The sequence below is a fragment of the Crotalus tigris genome, unplaced genomic scaffold (assembly GCF_016545835.1).
Source record: "Crotalus tigris isolate CLP2741 ecotype Arizona unplaced genomic scaffold, ASM1654583v1 scf7180000017641.3106099, whole genome shotgun sequence".
NCBI lineage: Eukaryota > Metazoa > Chordata > Lepidosauria > Squamata > Viperidae > Crotalus > Crotalus tigris.
The window spans coordinates 1,828,068-1,851,312 of NW_024096535.1; the positions used below are offsets into that span (position 1 = coordinate 1,828,068).

At 37.2% G+C, this 23,245-nt stretch overlaps 1 protein-coding gene and 1 long non-coding RNA gene across 5 annotated transcripts in view; one reads left to right on the plus strand and one right to left on the minus strand.

Moving 5' to 3' along the window:
* GALNT13 (polypeptide N-acetylgalactosaminyltransferase 13) overlaps window positions 1-23,245 on the minus strand; it is a 226,767-nt gene that overhangs the window by 31,729 nt on the left and 171,793 nt on the right. For all 4 annotated transcript variants that reach the window (XM_039335415.1, XM_039335413.1, XM_039335416.1 and 1 more), the window contains exon 8: window positions 20,644-20,824. In XM_039335415.1, the coding sequence (XP_039191349.1) occupies window positions 20,644-20,824 (181 nt within the window). The remainder of the gene's footprint in view (window positions 1-20,643; window positions 20,825-23,245) is intronic.
* LOC120304619 lies at window positions 13,832-20,133 on the plus strand. Its single transcript, XR_005555777.1, has 3 exons — window positions 13,832-14,643; window positions 15,503-15,578; window positions 16,817-20,133. It is a non-coding gene; the product is annotated as an uncharacterized LOC120304619 (long non-coding RNA).

Below are 23,245 nucleotides of genomic sequence, written 5' to 3' on the forward strand. Positions count from 1 at the left end.
CTCACCCTTTGGAATGTTCACCCCAGCCTTGTAATGATTAACAAAAAAGGAATTAATTTTTGTATTTACGTATGCTGGAGAGGAAGGGATTTCAAGCACACAATAAGGAATACACATTGAAAGCAATGTACTAGCATCAGCTGTTTGCCTAGCAAGCTCAAGTTGCAACTCACAAGGCAAAGAAAAGCCTTTCGTGTGAAACTGGTTAGGATTTTGTCAGGATCAGGAAGTAGCAGCAGCTTGCTAGAAGGTTCTAATCAACTTAAGGGAAAGCTAAGCTTGCTAGCTTGTGGTTAGCATGTTTTTTAAGGGATGCATTGGGTTTGCATAGGTAATATCTCTGTGCTATCAGGAGGAGGGGGAAGATATAGATACCCCAAAGTTCATAAATGTGGGCACTGTTCACAAGTTACTTTTTCATCATGATTGTAACTGCAAATGATTGCTGTCCGAGGCAGTTGCTAAATAAGGACCACCTGTTGGTTTGAACCTGGAGTTCAACACATTATACCAAGGTGTTTATGTATATATTTTGTATTATAATACATGTACAGATTGCTCTCTGGTTACTCCAGGTTTCTTATTCCAACTGAATAATCTAGTGTAGTCTTTAATGCAGGGGTCCCCAACCCCTGGTTCGTGGATCAGTACCGGGACATGGCATGCCAGCAACCAGTCTGCACAAACAAGCAAAGCCCCATCCATGGGATGCAGGCAGCACACAAAACCACGCCCCCTCCAGTCCGTGAAAAAAACCTCTCTCCACGTAACCAGTCCCTGGTGCCCAAAAGGTTGGAGACCTCTGATCATCATTCAACAGAAGTTCTTTTCTGGCAAACTTGTAAATTCTGACAGATTTGTAGAAAAAGCCATTCTTCTAAAGACAGAAACCATTTTCAAATTAGTAGAAATTATGTCCCTTCCCAATCACTCTACAGCACACATAAAACCTTCTGTGGTGTCCCTCAATACTCCAAAATGGTTTTGGAGCGTACCTGGGAGTTACAGAAAAGAAACAATGAGGTGTTTCATGTGAGGGTATCTGCCTTGCGGTGTTGATTTATAACCTTGTTGAGCACTGATCATCCTATCTGGCATGGTATACGTAATCTTTAGAGTAAATGATTAAGAATTAGCTTTCTTAGAATACAATCTGAAAAAGCTCTTAAATAGCATGCTACTGTCAAATTACCAGTAGCTAATTAATTCCTACAAAAACAAATGCTGTTTATTACTATGAAATATCTTGAAGGAGAAATTTGTCTCGCTTTATGGCATTCTAAAGTATTTGTTTAATAGCCCAGCAAGAGAAAAAACTATAAATATGGAAATATGGATGAAACTAACCCAAATTCCATAGCTTTTCAGGAGTTAAAAATTCCACCCACCCCTCATGACACTGCTGCAGCATCTCGATGCTCTGGAGTGTCTGCCCCCCATGGTAACCCCCACCCCCAGCTTGCTCTCCTGTGGTCCTGTGGTTATAATGGCAACCAGGACTGTAGGGTCTCTGTTGTTAAGAAAGACAGACATGTGTTTCTGTGTTTCACATCACTTAAGATGGAAATTCCACTCCCAATTGCCATTGTAACCTGACTAACTGCTTACTGGTATTGTCAATATATTTAGTTCCTTATTTGAAAATGTATTGCAGAAGTGAATGTAACAAAATTTTCATTCTTTACATCAAGTGTCGCTAGCATAATTAATTATGTTATGATTCTGTTATGTTCATTCACACAGGTAGTCATTTAATGGTTGCTTAGCAACCATTTGAAGTTAAAACAGGCCTCCTAGAATTACATACAACCCATTTTCGAAGTTCTGATGGCCATAGTCCCCTCTCCTGTCACATGGTTGCATTTTGGGTACTTGCCAACTGACTTGCATTTATGACCGTTTGCAGTGTCCCATGGTCACATGACTGCAGTTTGGTGGGTTTTGCCAGTTTTTACCATTTACTTCTGATTCCTAGCAAAAAACACCTATTGGCACAAAACAACCACTGTGTTTGCTTGTTGATTGCCACAAAAAAACCCCGTAAAATCAGGTGCAGTTACATGATGACCCACTTAATGACTGCCGTGTTTTATGATAATTCCGGGTCAGTTATGATTGTAAATTAAGGACTACCTGTAATATATCTCAATATAATTTTCTGACAAATAATTGTGATCCCTGTTTTTTAAAAATATGATCTAAATTGGACCAATATACACATATAGAGTTGCAGTTTTCATATTCATAACTGATTTCAGTGATATAAGGTTTTTTTAAAGAAAAAAATGTATTAAGGATTATATCAAACAGATAAGAATAATACAACAACCTAATACATTAAAACATTTGTGTGTGCACATAAAAATGCAGGGGAGCACCACCCCCCAAATAAAATAAATATATCTTCATTCTGTATCTCACCATCTTTCTATAAACCTGTCTCTAAATCCTCAAGTCCCTTTATTCATCAGCAAAAGTTCAATAAGTGTTCACAGAAGGAACAACTTAAATATTTATATCTGGATTTCCATTTAAACAAAGTTCCCCCATTACTCTCACAGTCCAAAACAAGATAATAATCCACACCATAGTTTTCTTTATAGATATCTGCAGATGTATGAAGGATATCAAAAACCAGGGAATTATCTCAATGAGTCAGACGTGTTATGTTCCAATGTGAACCCAAATGTTCTATATGATCCAGAATGAATGAATGAATGAATGAATGAATGAATGAATGAACGAACGCCCATCGGCATACTTACGCTAAAAGGATAACAAGAGAAAGGTCAATGCAAAGTCTTCATGATTGTATTTGACAAAATTTGGTAATTTCAAAGCACTTATCTTTGCCAATAAGAAATACGTCTTATAATGAAAGCAACTGCAATTTATGATGATACAAGATCAAATATACTGAAATTGAGTATTAATAATGGTGCTACCTAAGCTTCAATCTCAGCAAGATAAGAGAGCAGATCAAGATCTGTCCAGACAAAAAAATAAAATGAAACACTGTACTAATAAAATGAAGAAAGTGGGAGTGAGAGGAGGAATGAATAATGGAGTAGAAATCTGTGCATTTAGTTTCCTACCTAGAGAATTTTTTTAATTCTCTACCTTCTGAATCTGAATCTCAAACTTATTTCACCCTAGTATAATCAGATTTTTAAAAAACCTGAACTATGAGCTGACTTTGGAAGGCAAACCTAAAGAATGAGCAATTTTGGAAAAAAAGAAAGCAAAATTTAATAGTAGTCCTTTTCTGTTATTTAACTATTTTTAATCATTTCAAATGATTACAACTGTATACATAATAAAGGAAAAACAATACAAGTTGTACTTGTAAAAAACATACAAGAACGTAAACAAGAGAATATTGGAGAAAAGAATCAAAATAACAGTAAAATATGGGTTAATAAAACTGAAATGTTGTATGACTAATACATTCTAGTATATCAGTACAAACTTATATAAGTTAACTATTTTTAGAGAACAGCTTATGTTTACCCTTAGTATCCAGCAGATGGAACTGTTTTCCCATAAAGTCAATCTCTAGAAACAGAAGAGGTTTTGATGATATTTGATTGAGAATAATGTAGTTCTCAACAAGAAATGAAAATCTATTTTCATATCTAAGTTTCAAACAGTGAGTGCTTTGAGTATTTTAAGTTGAATTATATAGATCCATAAAATTAAGTGTTTCTCTATTTTTTTCCAAAAGTTTTGTTCCAGGATATCCAAAGCTTTATAAATAGTATTAATATTACTCATCCTGGATAATTTAGTAGTAAGCGCTGAAACAAACATTTAATTAATTAAAGGGAGTAATAGAGATAGAAGCTTTGTAGTAGACAACTCATAAAATGAGGAAATTTACCAAGCAATTCCTACAGCAAGGTTTGTGCATGACGGTAGCTGTTTCATCTTATTTGATGATTTTTTTTTATTCTCCGTTTAAATTCCATTTGCATATAATCTATCCCTCCATACTAGGAAACTAAAACTCTTTCCAGCAGCCAAACAGTACTACCAGCTCTTGTATGACACCCCTAACATCACAACAGTTTGGCTCCAATCTCAATGTTAATATAATCACTGTTACTAAAACTATTTTAAAAATACTGTATGTCTTCACTTCCAAAATCAGAAGCAATTGTTTTGATGTACAGTATTATAAAAGCCTTTAGGACATCACAACCCAAAAGTATCATAGACACAACATTATCTCCTAATTATTAATGGCCTCACTTAATCCTTATGATATGGAACACCCTGTTCTATAATTTTCAGTATTAAATCAAAGTAGAAGTCAAAATCATTCATGAATATGTAGGGCTGTGACTAACTAGGGGTGAAGAGAAGTGTTTGAAGAATAGTTTCCAGGCAAAAAATAGTAACTTTCATCATTGCTTCTTATGTAGCCATCTGAATCAGCTCTGAAATATTTCAACTTTATCCTAGTCACTAGGTGTTCTCTAGTCCAGGGCTTTTCAACCAGTGGTACGGTTACCACCTGTGGTACATTGGCACCTGGCAAGTTGTATGCGACCATCCTAGAAAAGTGGTAGCGGGGGAGGGGAATGAACTGAACTGGTGGTAGCACCACACAAGCCTGAGTGAGAGATGGCTGGAGCTGCAGGGCTGTCAGGGCTCAGTGGAAGTGGCAGGATCAGTGCCAAGCTCCAGCTGGAGCTCAGCGCTGATCCTGGTACTTCTGCTGAGCCCTGAAGAAGCACCAATCAGCTGGGAAACAGCACTGATCCTGGCGCTTCTTCTGAGCCCAGAAGAAGCGCTGATCAGCTGGAATGTTGCAGCATCTCCAGGGTCTTGTGATTTACAAGACTAATTGTAAATCAGTGGCAACTGATTCATATTTATGATGGTCACAGTGTCCCAGGGTCATGTGAAGTGACCAAAACCTGCTGCAACCACCCAGCAGATGGAGGGGAATAAAAACCAAACACCCCCACCCCACCCCCACTACCAATTCTCAACAGAAATGCTCACAACAATGAAAACCTCGGATAGGAGGAAGAGCGCCGCCTGGCAGGCAGGCAGGTGTCTTGCTTGGCTGTGGCTTGGGGGGCACTTTTTTCAGTGCCATTGTAACTTCGAACAGTCACTAAGCGAACTGTTGTAAGTTGAGGACTACCTGTACTTTATCACTTTTTTCTTTTTCTTTTTTTTTTGGTCATCAAGTTTTTGACACCTTGCTAGGCGACTGGTGGTACTCAGATGTTGCCATATACTAAAAGTGGTGCAATGAGTGAAAAGGTTGAAAAACCTTGCTCTAGTCAATAAGAAAGGAAATACACAGAATCTCAGAAGGATTGATATAAGAATATATATTTTTACCATATTTTTAGGCACCCCACTCCAGAAACTTACTATTTCAGTACAGTTTTACTGTAGTTTCAAGTCCAAAAATTATGAGATCCGGGAGAACATTGCCTTTGACCCAGGCCAGGGGTAGTCAACCTTGGCTCTTTTATGACTCGTGGACTTCAACTCCCAGAATTCCTGAGCCAGCCATGCTGAGGTGAAAGGGAGAGGTTTCCAAGCTGAGCCATGCTGGCTCAGGAATTCTGGGAGTTGAAGTCCACGAGTCATAAAAGAGCCAAGGTTGCCTACCCCTGATCAGGCGGTCTTCCTATGGGTAGCAAAACTGTCTACATATATATGTAAATATTATAACTAAACAGCAGAAATAAAACATAAAAGAACAATTAGAGGTATTTTTACAAACATAAGCTAAGAGTACAAAACATATCTCATACCAGCAGAAAATAAAAATCCTCAATTTTACATCCTGCAGTTGTCTAAAATTATTTCCTGTAGTTTGTAAGAATTCTACCCTGTTTCTCCTTAATGCCATATGTGTTTACCCTGTGTCTGCTAATCTCCAATAACTACATTCTCTGCAGGAATTTATCCACAAAACAAAAAGTCTATCCAGCTATAACAAAAGACTGCTTTCAAGAAGAAAAAAGAACTCCAGCTTAAGTATTTGGAATTTGAGATCAGAGAATCTTGTTGTTAAATGTGACCGGGAAAAAATTGTTTTTACACAACTATACAGATATGCTACTTTAGCTCATTGAAACAAGGAAATGGTTAGCATTGATTTAATTCCAGAATAATCCTTATTATCCCATCTGGCTAACATAAATGAGACCTTATTAAAAGATGGTGTGCTTTTGACATGGTAAGTTATGTTTTATTCTGGACCAATGGATTCATAACTTATTCTTTTTTTTTTAATAAGAAGCATATGTGTGTTTGTATGTGCACACATGGGGGAGGCGGTGGGGGAATAATGTACTATCTTTGCTATGTTTATACCCCCTAAAGTCCACACTGAAATGAAAATGAGAAATAATTAGTTGCTCTACAGGTATCCTTGACTTATGACCACAATTGGAGCAGAATTTCTGTCACTAAGCAGTGGTTAAGTGAGTCACGCTTGAGCTTATGACATTTTTTTTGTCATGGTTGTTAAACATATCACTGCAGTTGTTAAGCGAATCACACAATCATTAAGCAAATCCAGTTTCGCTCATTGACTTTGATTGTTGGAAACTGGGAAGGTCACAAACAGTGATCCCATGATCTTGGGACACTGCAACTGTCCTAAATACATGCCCAGTTGCCAAGTGCCCACATTTTGATCATGTAACTGTGTGGATGCTGTGAGGGTCATTAAGTGCAAGAGCTGGTTGTAATGATTCTGAAATAAAGAGATGCACATCAACACATATAGTAAACAGAAAGGCCTTTTGCTTTAATGCATTTTGGCTATGTGGTTCCATGTATTTCTGTGTATCTGTCTGTGTGTATATGTATGTGTATGTGCATTTTTAAAAATCTTATAGTATCACGAAGTATTTTCTGCAGTTCTATAAGATTTTTAAAAATGCACACAAACATAACACACACACATATATGGAACCACATAGCCAAGATAAATTAAGAAAGACTGCCAGGAAGAAACATATCCACAGACTGCTTGAAAGATTTTCCACATCCGGTTGATATTTTATGAACTATTCTGTTGATACATTATTATTCTGTTTCATCAAAACCTTCCTAACATAAGGAGTAAGACAAAGATAACATGTTCCATTTTGAAATTCAATCTTTTTTTTTTCTCAGCTTTTTCTATTATACCAAACAGTTCCTTTTCCACATTTAATTGGGTTGGAGGAAATAAAAAGAACACATATAAGAAATGGAAAGAGGGCAAAGTACCTTTAAAATTATATAGATAGTTGAACCTGCAGTGGGATTTAGTTTTCAATGATTTCCATATGTGCAGTTAGGAGACAGCATTAAGGTAGATAACAAGACATTTGGAATTGAGCAGCAAAAAAAAAAAAAAAAAATGAAGTTGAACTACAGTATGTACAAAAAAATGAACATGTAATTGCTAAAATGTATGAACCGTTATTGAAATTTGAAACAGAATAAGGACAGGAAAAAGACTGCATGATAAAATGGGCTAAGAATACAATATACTGATGGAATAGTAAGAAAATATATAGTTAAAGGAATGACATTTACATTATGTTATAACTTAATTAGCGTAATTAACCTCATCACGTAATCTCTTTTTATTATTTTTTGTGTCTTTTATAATTTCAACCTTATAAATGTTGAAATTATTTTTCAACATTTAATATTCTTTAATATTAATATGACTATTTTGTTTTTAACCTTGTTGTATGTTGCTCATAATCACTTGCTTCTGAGATGGGCTGGTATGTATGCATGATTTAAAAATTAATCTATAACTTCAGAAACCTGGTCTACAATGTAAAAAGGTCTTTCAAATTTATGTTGGAAATATGGATATGTGAGTGTTAGAGAGTGTGGAGTTTTCTCCCTGTTTGTACTCAGTAGCTTGTCCTACCAGTTTAGTGGGGTAGGGGTTTTTCTTGGTAGCTCCTTAATGACAGTGTTATTTTCTGCTTGATTTTTTTTTTTTTTGTCTGATGTTAATCCCTGCTTACTTGAGTATAGGTTGCTGGAGAGGCTGTGTTTTTGGTCTGGTCATTGTTTATTAGCTTTTTTAATTGGCTGTTTTGAATGGCATGTAAATGTGGTTTTTCTTTTGTGTTGATTAATGGCAGATTTGTCTGAATCCCAAGCTTCCAAGAATTTCCTTGCATTTCTTAATTTAACTTGGTTTAGATTGCTGTTTTTCAATTGAAAACTATAGTTTCAACTGTGAAATTGTATTGTATTGTCCATGTATTGTGAGATTATCCAAGAAGCTTCTTCAGCTCTGACTGGATGATGGGAAATGGAAAGACTTATACTCCTTGCAGACAGCTGGTCATTTGCATTATTTTAGAGAATTGCTGAGGCCACCTGGAAGTTTATCTGTGTTGTCAGGGTCACCTGAGTTGTGCAAATGGGTGTGGAGCCTTCTTGGAATTGCTGAAAGGACTGTGTTATAGACTGGAGATAGATGATGTCGGATCCCTCCATCTCTGCTGAGAGAGGGCAGCTCAACTTTGACATAGATGGCCTCTTTGACCCCATAGATCTTTAGGCTAGGCTGGCATTTTTATCCACCTAGCAAGTCCTGCCTTAGGACCTGGGATAACAAGATGTTCTTGTTTGATGGTGTTAAACGTATCATTGCAGAATGTAAACTGTTTCAAGTAAAGTTAATTATTATTAACTATTCTCTCCATCTCCATGATCCTCACATGGACAAACAAATGAGCAAGGGATCCCTTCCTTGTCATACTCTTACAAAATTATTTTTATTCTTCCAGGTGCTAAATTCCAAATTTACTTAGTAAATTTGCTCTCTAAAACTAGCTTTCTTATAAATCTCCCTAAGCTGCTCCTAGCTCAGCAGGAAGCAATGCCCCAATCACACAAAATAGGCAAGGAGTCGCTGTAAGTAAACCATCATTGGTAACAAGTAATTGATAACAGCACTCAGGATGCAATCATCACCAACTCTTCTCCTGGGTTCTTCCTTTTTCCTCCACCTCCCAACTTACCTGTTCATTTGTTTAGTGATGTCTTAAGATGACATCCCTAATTCCTGTTCACTCACTTCTTCAGCTGTTCACTATGACTCTAGTGCCCTCTCCCCTCCTTTTTTTTGAATAAATGAAAGAAACACTTCCATCTTCCATAAATAAATAAAATTCTGCAGTGTGATATTTCATCAGTAGAGGGAGGTGTGGTACTAAAAAATAAACCAAACAAACTCAACAACCTTTACAAATAAAAAAGATTGGATTATCCTCTTCTTTTGAAGGAGCAGAGCTATCAAGTTTTACACCCCTAATTTAGAGATGGCAAGTAAAAAGTAATCTTTTGAACTGAACTCAGAAAATGATTTAGTACTGGTGTAATATAAGAACTGAAATGTGTGTTTCCCCACAAACTACTTGGCAATTTCTCTACTGACTGAAATTCCTGATTCTGTAAAAAGCATCCTGCCTGCTTGCCTGCCTGTCTATCTATCTATCTTGACCACCCATCTTACCATAAGGTAATTCTGGGCAGCTTACAATATTAAAAGATAAAACTGTATATATAAAATACTACAACAATATAAAAATAGAAAAGACCATACCTAAAAGACGGGATGGGAGGAAGCAGGATGAGCTGGGGGAGGTGAAATCTGATATTAATCTATCAACCACCTCCAACATGAAGACCCTCCTGTGGAGCCCCAAGAGTTTTTAAGCTCTTATGGAGGGTCGGGAGGGTTGAAGTCAACCTATGGGGCAAAATGTTCCAAAGGACAGGCACAATGGCAGAAAAGGCCCTTCTCCTGGACTCCACCAGCCAGAGTACCCTGGCAGCATGCCTCCTCTGCTAGCACCCATGGGGAGTGGCCCAATCCCAGTGGAATGAGTTGGTCCCTTAAGTAACCTGGACCCATGCCATGAAGGATTTTAAAGGTGATTACCAACACCTTGAATTGCACCCGGAAACTGACTGGTATCCAATGCAGCTTGCTGAACATGATGCTACATGGGCAACCTTTGGGGCCCGAAAAACTGCCTGCACTGCTATACTCTGCACCTCACATGGACTTGCCCCACATAATCAATTCATAGGCAAAGAACGTTTCTCAATCAAAGGATTGCTATCTCAAACTCAGATTGGATTAAAATCACCCCAACCCTCTGCATTTGAGAAATTACTCCAATATTATTTGCTTGGGAATACTGACAAGGTCCTTAGAAGGACTGCTTTAAACGAGGCCTGCCTGCCATTGCATTCAGACAAGAAGCAAAAACACCTTCCATTAAAGAGGTACCCGCAGTCTATCTGTCAACATGATTCTGACTTAGTTTTTTAAAAAAACAAAAACCTAACGATTACATCCACTCTCTCAGGCTTTGTAAGAGGAATATTATCTATAATTGCTCGAATAGCTTGAATCTTAGCTGCATCCATTTGACTTAGCTACGATTGGTTCTAACGGCGCTCTGTTAGCATGCATTGGTCACAGCCAGCTCGAATACTCCTGATGTTGGTTTGCTAGGCTTCTTATGAGGAAAACTCACTATTGAGAACTTTATTGAAAATACCATTCTAAGAATCAATTTTTCGGGGCACAATGATGGCAGAGAGATAAATTAACTCTGTAGTTTCATTATTTTCAGACACTCAGAACATAAAAAGTTAAAACGACTCAAGCTTTAAAATGGCCTCCACAGACTCATCAACTGCTGATGCTAAAATATACCTGTGAGCTATTTCCAGAGAAAATGCCTTCAATTTACACGTTGAATACATTCCTCAACCTTATCTTTGAAAGACTCCATTAGAATTAATCAACAGGGTGGATTGGGCACTATTACTGTATACCCAACGGTATCTTGTAAACTAATGCCAGGTATACTTCGATCCACTGAATTCCAGTTGTTATTTTTTTCATAACCCACGCCAAATTGATGCTATACCTGGAAGGTACCTAAAAAGTTGTCTTCTTTAAGAACATCTCTTGTCCATTGCCAACTTCTTCCAGAATTTTTTTTTTTTTTAGCTTTCCACTGTAGCTGACTGCCTAGTCTTCTAAGCACTAACATGGATTGACCCTGCTTTGCTTTCTGAGATCACGATCTCTATCTAAGGTCACTTTCATTCAGGCATATTTTATTACTCAAGCCAAGTTACAACTAATCTTTCCAGGATGAGTTGTGAATAGTAAGTACTTATTAACCATTTGGTTTCCTGGTCTATCAACTCCTCTTATTTATTAATACAATACACTTTCACTTAGTGTGATCCATGCCACATCAAACCCTAAAAGATCACAATGCTCATTTTAATAACCACCATATTTTCTTCCCATGAAGTGCTGGACTTTAAGAAATTTGTGCAAATCTCACAATCAGTGAACTTATGCAGATATATTGCATAAGGGTCAATAATTTACCCATTCATCTATTTTCCTATTCTATTTGGTTCTTAAGCTTAATTTTAAAAATTGGGATCGTGTACCTATCTCTTATGAATGACTGAGTTAGGTTTTTTTAGTTCTTCCTTCAATTCAGTATATTAAAGTCCATTCCTTCCTCATCAGTCTTTGGTAAAAAGCAAAAGGTGACTTCATGAACTATTAAAGGAAAATTAAAGCTAATCCTATTCTAATTAAACCAACATTGGTTTGTGTGGCTGCAGCTGAAGGACACATTTTCATCCGTTTCCCCTTCCTCATATGCATTTGGGGAATTGAAGACCAGCCACACTTCTTTTTATCAAAATCCAGCTCTTCCTTCTTGATTAAAGTTACATGTGCTTTAGAGTACGTGGGTACTCTAGACTACATGAGTACTCCTCGATTTATGACACCCCTCCCTTCCCTAAAGCTATATTCAAGCTATATTCCAAAGTACACCCCTGATCACATTTTACAACTGATTGCAGTGCCCCATGATCATGTGACTGTAAATTACTTCAGCTTCCAGACAAAATTAGCCCATAGTGAATTATGAATTTGCTTAACAACTGCAATATTCGCTTAATGACAATGGCATTTGCTCAACAACCATCGTAAAAAAGTCATAAAATTGGGTCTGGTCACATGGTGGCCTGCTTTACGACTGTCACATCTTATGATCACAAATACAGGCTCAATTACAATCATAACTCGAACACTATCTGTATATAAAAAACACTTTGAGGCATATTTGAAATTTGAAAAATGTATATGCTTCTCCAAACTCTTCCGCCTGAGTACGTCTATCTGCTAGTGAAAAGGCATGAAAATGGAAAAATTTGGAGAATAGCGCATCTTTTCTGGAGCAGATAGGTTCCCTCAATCCAGAAATACTGCAATGTGTTTTATGTGTTTCACGTTAAACATTTATAATTTTTCACTGATGGAAGGAAAAAGACTACATAGATTAATCTTAGAAATATATTTTAACTAACTGTAACTGAAACTGTAAATGAAATCAACATTAAGGGGTTATTTTTAAGAATTTTATTAAAGTTTACTGTAAGATAAAAATACAAAAAGAAACAAAAGTTAAAAAGCTAAGAGAAACAAAGAGAGGGCTGCAAAGAGAAAGAAAAAAAGCAGAGACTTCCAACTTCTTTCAGTGCAACTGAATATCCTCCCCCCCAAAAAAACGAATTACAACCTCAACCTTTTGCTTCACATTTCTCAACATTTCAAGCCGTTTTGATAATAACAACATTATTCTAATTGTTAAAACCTAAAATAATCAAAGTTTCATTTTATCTCAGTTTGGAGCAAAAACGTTTTGATCTAGTCTCATGCATTTGTTTTGGGGGTATGACCCATGTCACTCAAAAGTCACACAGAGAAGCAGCTCTGCTTGTTTCTACATTCTCCTGGAGAATGTGACTACATGAATTGTGCTAGCCAGGTGATATATATTGCGAATTTCATTGCAATTAGCAAAAATAAGTTATCCTTGGCATTAGAAGCAAATTACGGTAAAAGTACTGCTGTCTGGATTCAATAAACTCCTTCTCCTGGCGAAGATGCCCTTAAGCAGGGGTGTCAAATTGCCGGCCCACGGGCTGGACACATCACAAGCAAACTGCGCCCACCCCATTGCCGGCAATGGGGAAAAAAATTCCGATACATCACGCAACGTCATGAGTTTCACATGTCTGCCTTACAGTGTATTTATAGCAAGCAATCCAAAGAAAAAAGAAAAAAAAATCCATAAGAGCTTCTACCATATGACTGTCAGAAAACCCTCACTCATGAAGTCGCCAAACTAGTCTTAAAGCAGAATGTTCCCTGTATAAAAAGCTGCCTTGTATGCTATGCAGGTACTTGGAATTCTTTGAAATGCAAATAGATATTGCATGAACTGGTCTTTTCAATTTCTATATTGCTTTCCCCTCACTAGGAGGTTTATAACATTTATAATCCATCCATTAATATTATAGTACCATAGTTAAAAATGAGGACTTTGAACTTAACATGATCTCACATCCAGAAGAAAGAGCGGACAGAAAAATAAGATCCGGACAAAACCCTGGACAATATCACTTTGTTGACTTAAAGTTGCACAGCCACCTGAGAATAAGCCTGGAGACCTCCTTCTACCTGATAAATATGGGCATGTTCACAATTATGTATTCTTATACAACATACACGATGAAATGAATAATAATTGCCTGCAAAGCACAGTACCCCATTTATAAAATTAACTAACCCCCAGCTTCAGGTATCTTATTTATAACATACATTTGTAAATAACAGAAAAACTCAGTTTTTGTCTATGCCCAGTGGTGGGATTCATCCAGTTCGCACCAGTTCGGCAGAACCAGTAGCTAATTCTTTGTTGCCCAGGCCCAGAATGGACTTCCAGAAGCGGCATCCACACAGAGAACCGGTTGTTCACATATTTGAATCCCACCACTGTCCATGCCCCTCTATCCAGCAATAAACACACAAACACAAACCCCAGGAGGAAGATGGGGCAGAGGAAGGGACAGCATCTCTAGGAAAAGAAAAGCAAAAGGGCAAAAAACATCTGGATGGAACAGAAGTTAAAAAAAGAGACAGAGAGAATCCTGCTGAAGTGTTGCAAAGGAAAAGAAAAAAGAAAAAGAAAAGAAAAGAAAAGAAAGGTTAAGTTCACCAGAGAAACAGACTTTTTTTTTATTGTTGTATTGTTGTAAAGGGAGAAACTGTTTTCCTGGAGAACTTAACCTTTTTTTGTAACACCTCAGCAGAGAACTCTGCAGTCTGTTGCATTTCTTGCCCACTTTTTTTATTTCAATAGTTTCAGTTCTTATCACTGAGTGTCAAATGAGCTGGTAATTTTGGGACTAGTGCATGTTAAAAAAAAAAAAAAACCTCTTATTCCCATCCCCTCAATGAACAACCATTTTTGTTCAGTGATTCTTCAAACTCACAACAGTGTTGAATAAGGGGGATAAGACAGATCCTTGCTGTTGCAGTAGTCGCATAAGTATCATTCAGATGCTTGGCAACTAGGGCTGGCAATTATGATGTTGTGGAGTCTTGCAATCACATGACTGCCATTTGCCACCTTCATTGCTGGCTTTCCACAAGCAACATCAATGGGGAGGCCCCCAGGAGCTCACAAACGGCGATCATATGATCTGGGACATTTGCAACCGTGTGGGACTGCCACAATTGCTACTGTAAGTCAGCACAGTTGTGGCATTGTGCTTTATATACTTAGCTTCAATATTTCAATTACCTTATTTCAGATCCAAACATAACTATACTGTGTCTACTGTTCTGAAGGTGCTTATTAACGTAACACTTATCAAAAGTGTTTTTCATTGTTTATGCTTAGTTTGGGGGGGCACCTACAATGTTTTCAGGAAAGATATAGTCCTCGAAGCACGACCACAATTGAGCCCAAAATTTCTGTTCCTAAGCAAGCCAGTTGTTAAGTGAGTTTTGCCCCACTTTACGACCATTCTGGTCACAGTTGTTAAGGGAATCACTGCAATTGTTAAGTTAGTACTACACTGTAAAGTCAATCTGGCTTCCCCATTGGCTTTGCCTGTCAGAAGGTCTCAAAAGGTGATGACAGGACCCTGGGACACTGCAACTGTCATAAATACATGCCAGTTGCCAAGCATCTGAATTTTTTATCATATGACCATGGGGATGCTGCAAAGGTTGTAAGTGTGAAAAACGGTCATGTCACTTTTTTTCAGTGCCACTGTACTTTTGAACGATCACTAATTGAATGGTTGTAAATCTAAACCAGGGGTAGGCAACCTTGGCTCTTTTAGGACTCATGGACCTCAACTCCCAGAATTCCTGAGCCAGCTTGGCTCAGCTTGGAAACCTCTCCCTTTCCTCTCAGCGTGGCTGGCTCAGGAATTCTGGGAGTTGAAGTCCACGAGTCCTAAAAGAGCCAAGGTTGCCTACCCCTGGTCTAGAACTACCTGTATTCCATACAATGGATCAAAATTATAGAGGATAATAATTCAGTTGTTGGTTCTAAAATCATGCCTTTCTTCCCCACTATATGTGGTCTTTCAGTGCCCCACAATGATCTACTCAAGGATGGCTCTGGATGGGATAGAATGTAACCAGAGACTTAGTAGCCCTGAGCAAGGTATGTTAATATGTTAATCATTAATTTTTTAAAAAAATAATTGTATTGAGAATTAGGAATGAAAAGAATAAAAATAAATACCAGATACAAAAAAATACAGAGGAAAATTTTAAAAAAAGTGTGATAAAAGGACTAAAAAAGAAAAAGAGGAAAGAAAAGAAAGAAAAAAGAAAAAAAGATTTAACTTCCCCCTTCATCCCAGCAAGGACAGGCAGCTTTAACAGTTTATCAGCAGCAGCATAATCTCTCTCTTCACCCTGTAGCTCATCTCTTAAGTAAAGAATATAATCCAAATGCACACAAACACTACATGAATTGTGGTGTGGATCTTTGTTTCTGTTTGGAGATGCTGAATTTGAGAGAGCCATTCAGTGTCTACTTTAGAAGATGGGCAATTTCCCCCAGTTTTCCATTTTCCAGTCATAACTCTGATTATTTTCTGCATCATATTTTTTTTTAAAAAAGCAACTCAAAAATATAGATAATATTCTGCAATATATGCAATTTGTATTAATGTTTTCCAAGAAATGAATGATTTGAAAGCTATTTCTCTCATATAATGCAGTTTCGTGTTTCTTAAGTCATATGTAGGCACTTTTGTGCCTTTGGGTGTTTTTGTGTTCCAAACTGCAAAGGAAAATTCAAAGTATTTTTGCATTAAATATCACATACAATGTTTGGATCTGTAAACTGCAGTTCCAAATTAAAATTATATGGCATTAAAATTAATTATGCCCAAATTAAAATGTATACTGAATAAATTGCTCCCTACCTTTACAACTGATTTCTGCGTACAATTCCACTGTCTGGGAGTGTTTTAATAAAAGACTTGTTTATTACAGAGACAGAAAATGCTATTTTTAAGAACAGGGATAGAATTGACAGTACAATTCTATGTATTCATTTGGAAATAAACCCCAGGGTATACAGTGAGTTATAACATATGTTGAGCAAGCCCTAATATAATCAACTGCATTTTACTTGAGGGTAAGCCTATTTGATAAAATGGGATATAATTAATTGTAATCATTACCCTTCCTAAAAAAAAGATAGTTCTCTCTACTAACCATAATTAAAAATGTAATCAAAATAGAAAATCACCACAAAGCAATTATAAGGGCTATAAACCTTTGCATTATGCAACATTCAGAGTTATTAGCCGACACCACTTTTTTGATGTAAAATTAATAGTAAATTGAAAAATCAATTTATTACAAAAACCGTGATTTTCTTTGAAGGTTCAAAGAAATGGGCAATGAACAAGACCAAATATATTAGGAATTAAGATCCAATGGCTCTTTATATTTTGACACTGGATGTGGAAAAAGCAGGTATTTATAAAACTATAAATTAATTGCCTACTGACTTATCTATTTTTAATTGTGTTCTAAACCTGTTACCTGAAAACACATGAGGACATGCAACCTAATGGTGTGACAATAACAGCAAACAGTAAATCAAGAAGCAAAGGGAAAAAAATAAGCCAAAGCTTAGAAAAGTCAAAGCATCAGACTTCAAATGAAAGCAGCCCAAAGTCTGATGATGTAAGAACTTCTAAATCTTCCCACTGCATCCATGTCAGAAAATTTAATTGAATCCACTATCTTCCCACTTTTGCCTAGTTACAATGTTTTAGTCAGTTCTTTAGTCTGTTATTGTTTACCGACTCTTCATGTGACATTGACCATTATATTATGAACTGTAACCAGTAGTATGCATCATGAAGCACCCAACATATTTATTGGTACAAACTCTGTCTTGTTATATAAGTACTAAAGACGTTGGTACTACAAAATCAGATTTCAGGAAAACATCATTATTTTATTCTTGATCAAAAATACAATTTGAAGTTTTCAATTATGTTGTCTCTGATCAAGAAAAGAAAAATGCCATTTAAGTACGAAACTAGACTCCTAGGCATATTTATTAATTGTTTAACACCACCCAAAGTCCAATGACAGTGTTAGAGGACACCATACTATGTGAGCTTAGTAAAGCTATCCAAGGAGGTGCATCAAAATTATACACTAATTCTTTCACAACTAGGTGTTAAAGCAATTGCTGAGCTAATTATTTACAGTAAAAGAAACTTTTGGCAGAGTTGGACCATATTTAATGTTTGTGAAGAGTTAAAGGCTTCAATGGAAATTATGCAAAGTGGGCAGCACCATCCATACACGAGGAACCATGCACATGGATAACCTTCATCAGCCCTTGGATGAAGTATCCCCTTCCTCATCCTGTTGGGCCCCTCACTGACATTGACATCATCAACCATGGTATCCTGCTACAACAGGTAGGAATGGGATCAACCATTTTACAGTGGTTCCAATCATACTTGAGTGGGCAAGTGGGCAATTCCAGTTAGTAATCATAGGGTGTGAGTGGTCAAGCCCTTGGTTGCTCCATTTTTCAGTGCCATTGGACTTGGCCCTATAGAATTTACCATTCTATAAAACCACTGGGAGAGGTTGGTTCAATATCTTGATGACACTCAAGTGCGTATCATAATACTGGCCTGAACTGGAGATGCTGCAAAGAATCTTCAATTTAGTTTAGCAAGATTTCTATCTGTAGATGAGGAACAATAAAGGTAACTGCTCAGAAGTAATGGTACATGTCGTTCTTGGTTCTTGGGGCCTGATAACAATTTTGGCAAACTCAAGCAACTATTAGCATCATTATAGATATACTCTGATAATTGCGAAGGAGAATGCTTTTCAACTCTCTTTCTCCTGACCAAATTATCTAAGTTCCACTGTCTCTTTGTCCTCTGGAATGTGATCTCTCTGTCCTAAGAAGCCAGACCACATTTTAATACAGCTTAAGAAATGGAGAGTTGGATCTAGTGTCAGAATCTGGCCTCCCGGTCACTTGGTTCACTGGCTCAGGGGTGTCAAACTGCCGGCCTACGGGCCGAATGCGTCATGTCGAAACTGCGCCCACCCCAGCTCCGGCAATGGGAAAAAAGTTGCAATACATCACATGACACGGCGAGTTTGTCACTCCTGCACTAGCTGATCGCAAAACCTCCATTTCACAATATTCTTGCAAGGAACAGCTGCCTGGAGCCCAAATAGATTAATTCTCCTTCAATCTGGAGAATTCTTCAGGCTGCAAGTGTCTTGCCTGAGCCCCAGGTAGTTGTGGGGCCCATTGCAAGCTACTCAATCCACCACATCCCCACCAAAAGCAAAACAACCCTAAATGGAAAAAAAAATATCTCAAGACATAGAGGAGCAGAATCATTTTAAATATGTTTTGTTTCCATTTTCCACTCATATTTTAAAAGATTCAAAGGACCCATCCTAATTTATTACAACAATAGAATTCTTAGATGCCTTAGGTTTATGTGCTGGATTAAAATAAAATAAAAAAGTTATTCTTGCAAAAATAAATAAATAAAGTACTAAGACTTCCCCCCAAAAAGTACACATTTTAACCTTTAAGCCGACTTTATCTTTTAGTAGGTTACTAAATACATGATTTTTTTTTTTAAAACGACCCTGATGGACAACTTACAAAACAGAACTGGATAGAAATGCCCCCATTTTCTATGGCTGTTTCCCTATTGCTTAAAGTTATTTGAAGAAAAGATTTTTATCTTTGGTGTTATTATTACTACTTCTGTAACTTTAAAACCAAAGCATCATAATTTTATCACATTCTGTGGAAGGGGTCTTTGGAATGAGAAGGTAGCTTTTGCACACTCCGTGATCACTTCTTTATTACAACTGATCCCTAAATACACCTGCAGAGGAGAACAATCTTCACTGTTTACAGGGCATTCCTATATGTGTTTTCTCAGAGCTAAATGTCAGTGTATTCAGGGATGTTTATTTAGATATTCATGCATATGATTGCTGCCTAAGGGGATGTAATAGAATCCAAATAAAGTGCGTCAGTCCTGGAAACAAATGATTTAACCTGCTGAAGTTCTTGATAAATTGTTTCTATCACCAGTGGAGCACCCTTGCTCGCTGGGGCTGGTGGGAGCTGATGTTAGTAACATATGGAGGATCAAAAATTTCTCATCTGCCTTGCAGTCATGAACCATTTCATTTGAAGTTAGAGATTTTTGTAATAAGCCATCTTTCCCGTAGTGCTCTTTCTCTGTGGTTTTATTTGAAACTTGATCTGAATCAGTCCTAAACATTATGTACCTGGAAAATACATGAATATATATGAAACCCAATCACAGAAGCTGAGAGAAAACAGGGAGAATGGTGTACTTTCCATCAACTCTTCCACTCTTAAATTTTAAGCCCTACTGTTTGTCTTTCTTTTTGTTTTGTTTTCTGAAAGCTCAAGAGTTAAATTATATGTTTGGATAATATGAAGTATGTTGATCAGCATGGCATTTTTCTTTCAGTTTTTACTTATTGTAATTTAAATGCTGTAGCAATACTAAAGAAGATATCATACCACATAATCATTTAGATTGATTGTAACTGACAAAGAAATAAAAATTAAATATCAGTACCAATAATGCTGAAACCAGGTGTATGGGGTAGACATACACACACACACACACACACACACGTGTGTGTGTGTGTTTGTGTGTGTGTGTGTGTGTGTGTGTGTGTAAAGTCTATATATAAAGTCTAAAGAAAAGAAGAAACAGGGGCGACATGATACCAGTATTTGAGAGGCTGCCACAAAGAAGAGGAGGTCAAATTATTCTCCAAAGCACCAGAGGGCAGGACAAGAAACAATGGTTGGAAACTGACCAAAGAGAGAAGCAACCTGGAATTAAGGAGAAACTTCCTAATAGTTAGGACAATTAACCAGTGGAACAGCTCTGCCTTCAGAAATCGTGGGCGCTCCATCACTGAAGGTTTTTAAGAAAAGACTAGACAGTCACTTGTCTGAAATGGTATAGGTTCTCCTGCTTGAGTAGGGGGCTGGACTAGAAGACCTCCAAGGTTCCTTCCAGCTCTATTATGTATATGTATGTACGTGTACACACACACACACACACACACACACACACACACATATAGTATGTGGATTTGTATGTGCTTGTGTGTATTTCTTAGAAAATTGTAATGAAATACTTCCTTACCCGGAGATATTATGTAGAAGAAATCTTTAAATTCATCCATCCACACTTCTGCAAGTCTTCTATTATTTTTGTTAATTACATGGCCAGTACCACCAGGAAATGTATAAGGAGTAGCTTTTCGAAAAACATGACCAACATGTGAACACGTTACAATCTCCAGGGAGCCTCCACACTGCCATATCTGAAATTTAAAAAGTAAATCAAAATCAGCTTCATTTTCAAGCATCTAATTAAATGTTAGCTGCTGCTTTATACTGGAAGGGCCACAATTGCAGCAATTAGTAAACTAACGTTAGTAATTAGCAAAGCTATCCATCCAAGAGTCAGGTATTCTGCAATGCAGAGAGGTTCAAAGCATCTCTTTTTGATTCATAACCATAACTGTATCTTTTACAAGCTGTTCAAAATGAAAGTATGCACATTCACAGAACTTTTGAAACAGTTCCCCTAATCTTGCAAAAGATGCTGCTACTTTAACATCTCATTCCCCCCCCCCATTTTTAGAACATTGAGGTTCCTGCACCAGCTCCATAGTTGCCCCCAGGAGTCAATGGGGACAGCCATCATGTTATCCATGGAATCATCAAGGGAGGAACAACAGAAAATGGTATAAGACAGCTCTATGGATATGAAAATTGGACTCTTAAGAAGCATAATATGAAAAGTATTGATACTTGAGAACCATGTTGTTGGAGAAAATGCCTAAGAATACCACTGATGAACTGATGGATCATTGAACAAATCAATCCAATGTTCTCAGTTGAGGCACAAATGACCAGCCTCATATTATCCTGCTTCAGACACATTATGTGAAGGCCCAACTCTCTGGAGAAAGCTCTAATGTTAGGAAAAGGAAGAGAATGACCAGCAGCAGGATAGATGGACTCAATTACAGCAGCTATAGGTACACTGTTGGAAGACTTAAAGAATCAGGTTGGGAACAAATCTTCCTGGAGAAAACCGATGTGGTTGCTAAGAGTCAGTGATAAAACTTGATGACACAATAATAAAAAAAGTAACAATCCTGAAACCTGGCTGCACTTTCCCTTCCCTCCTCCTTATCCCCTGTCTGAGTTTCTTCCTAATATTCTTTGTTTACCAAGTTCAAAACTTGTTTACGTGTATGTTGTTGAAACCTATCTGCATAGTTTCTCCAAGGTTATCTCTGTGGCTACAGAAGGATGCACTTCACATTTCCAGTGCTGAATCTCTAAAATTCCATCAGTAATTGAATGAGTTCTGCATCAAAGGAGAAAGAGGAAAGATTTCCACTTATTTACATAGCATGTCATTAGCTATCAGGCAACTCTGCTCTCCTTATCTTTTCCTTCTGCAGGAAGGTAAAGAAGAATTATCCCTGAAGTCTACTGTAGTCCTCTCCCCTTAGCACTGCCACCAATAGCCTTGGAGGATGAAAACAGTGGAAGGAATCCCATTCAGCTGGAGTCTTCCTCCCTCCCCAGCCATGGCCAACAAACATTATGTGGGAAGGAGCCAGAAATTTGTTTCCCAAAAATATTTCTTGCCTTTTTATTTACAATTCTTTATATTCATTGTACTCTGCTTTGGGTTGGTTGTTATGCAGAATTTGAATAACCGGAATAAAACAAATAGCCATAACTTCATCTTAATAAATACATTTTCACGTTTACCTCCCAGAAAATCATAAAATTAAATGCCACCGCACAAAATACTAGTCTTGTACTTGGCTCATAGAAAACATAATCTTGAACGTTACTGATCAGGTATTATGGACATTTTTAAAAAAATGTAGGAGACATAGCGAGTGATTTGGGCCATTGTATAAAGGTATCATTGCAATCAAAACAGAAGTGGATGGCTTTGCTTGGAATGTAATAAGAATAAGAAATATAATAATAATAAGAAACTCTCTTTCCTCCTTGCTGTTTTTCTCTTGTTATCTATTATCAAAAATACATCTCATCCCATCTCCACACATACAATTCATGCAGCAATGATGATGATGATGCCTTTTTCTTTCTGGATGATGACATAAACCTTTACTTCCCTTCACTAACATGTCCCAGCTTCTTTCATCCAATATCAAGAGATTCTGGCTTCAATTTCAAAATAACCCAGTGCCAATTAAAATGAATGAAGCTGGCTTGTAGCTGCTAAAGAAAATGATGCCTATAAACTTCAGAAATAGGTGAGATGATTATATAAGCCTTCAGTAATGGAGCTTGATGGATGTGGCACTCGAGAAAGGAAGGATGGTACAAGGCACCTAGTGGATATTTTTCATATTAGCAATTGATTCTGAAGCAGAGAAGGTGCTTTCAAGGGGATGTAGGCTAATAGGCCTCGCCATAGCCGTGTGATTCTCCTGGAGAATTATATTTGAAATAAGGAGCCAGTCCTGCTCAAAACACCTTGTTGCACCATTAGCATTTCCTTCAAACACACCTTTTCCTATAATTGCACGGCTATTGTAAGGGCTGAATTAAAAAAGAAATCCTTTTTTAAGAAAGTGACAACAAAACAGACATATATGCCCATATCCTCCGAAGCGCTTTTCTGCTTCAGACCCAAAGTGTGGCATATATCTAATGATAACGATATACAAGAAGGCATGAATAAA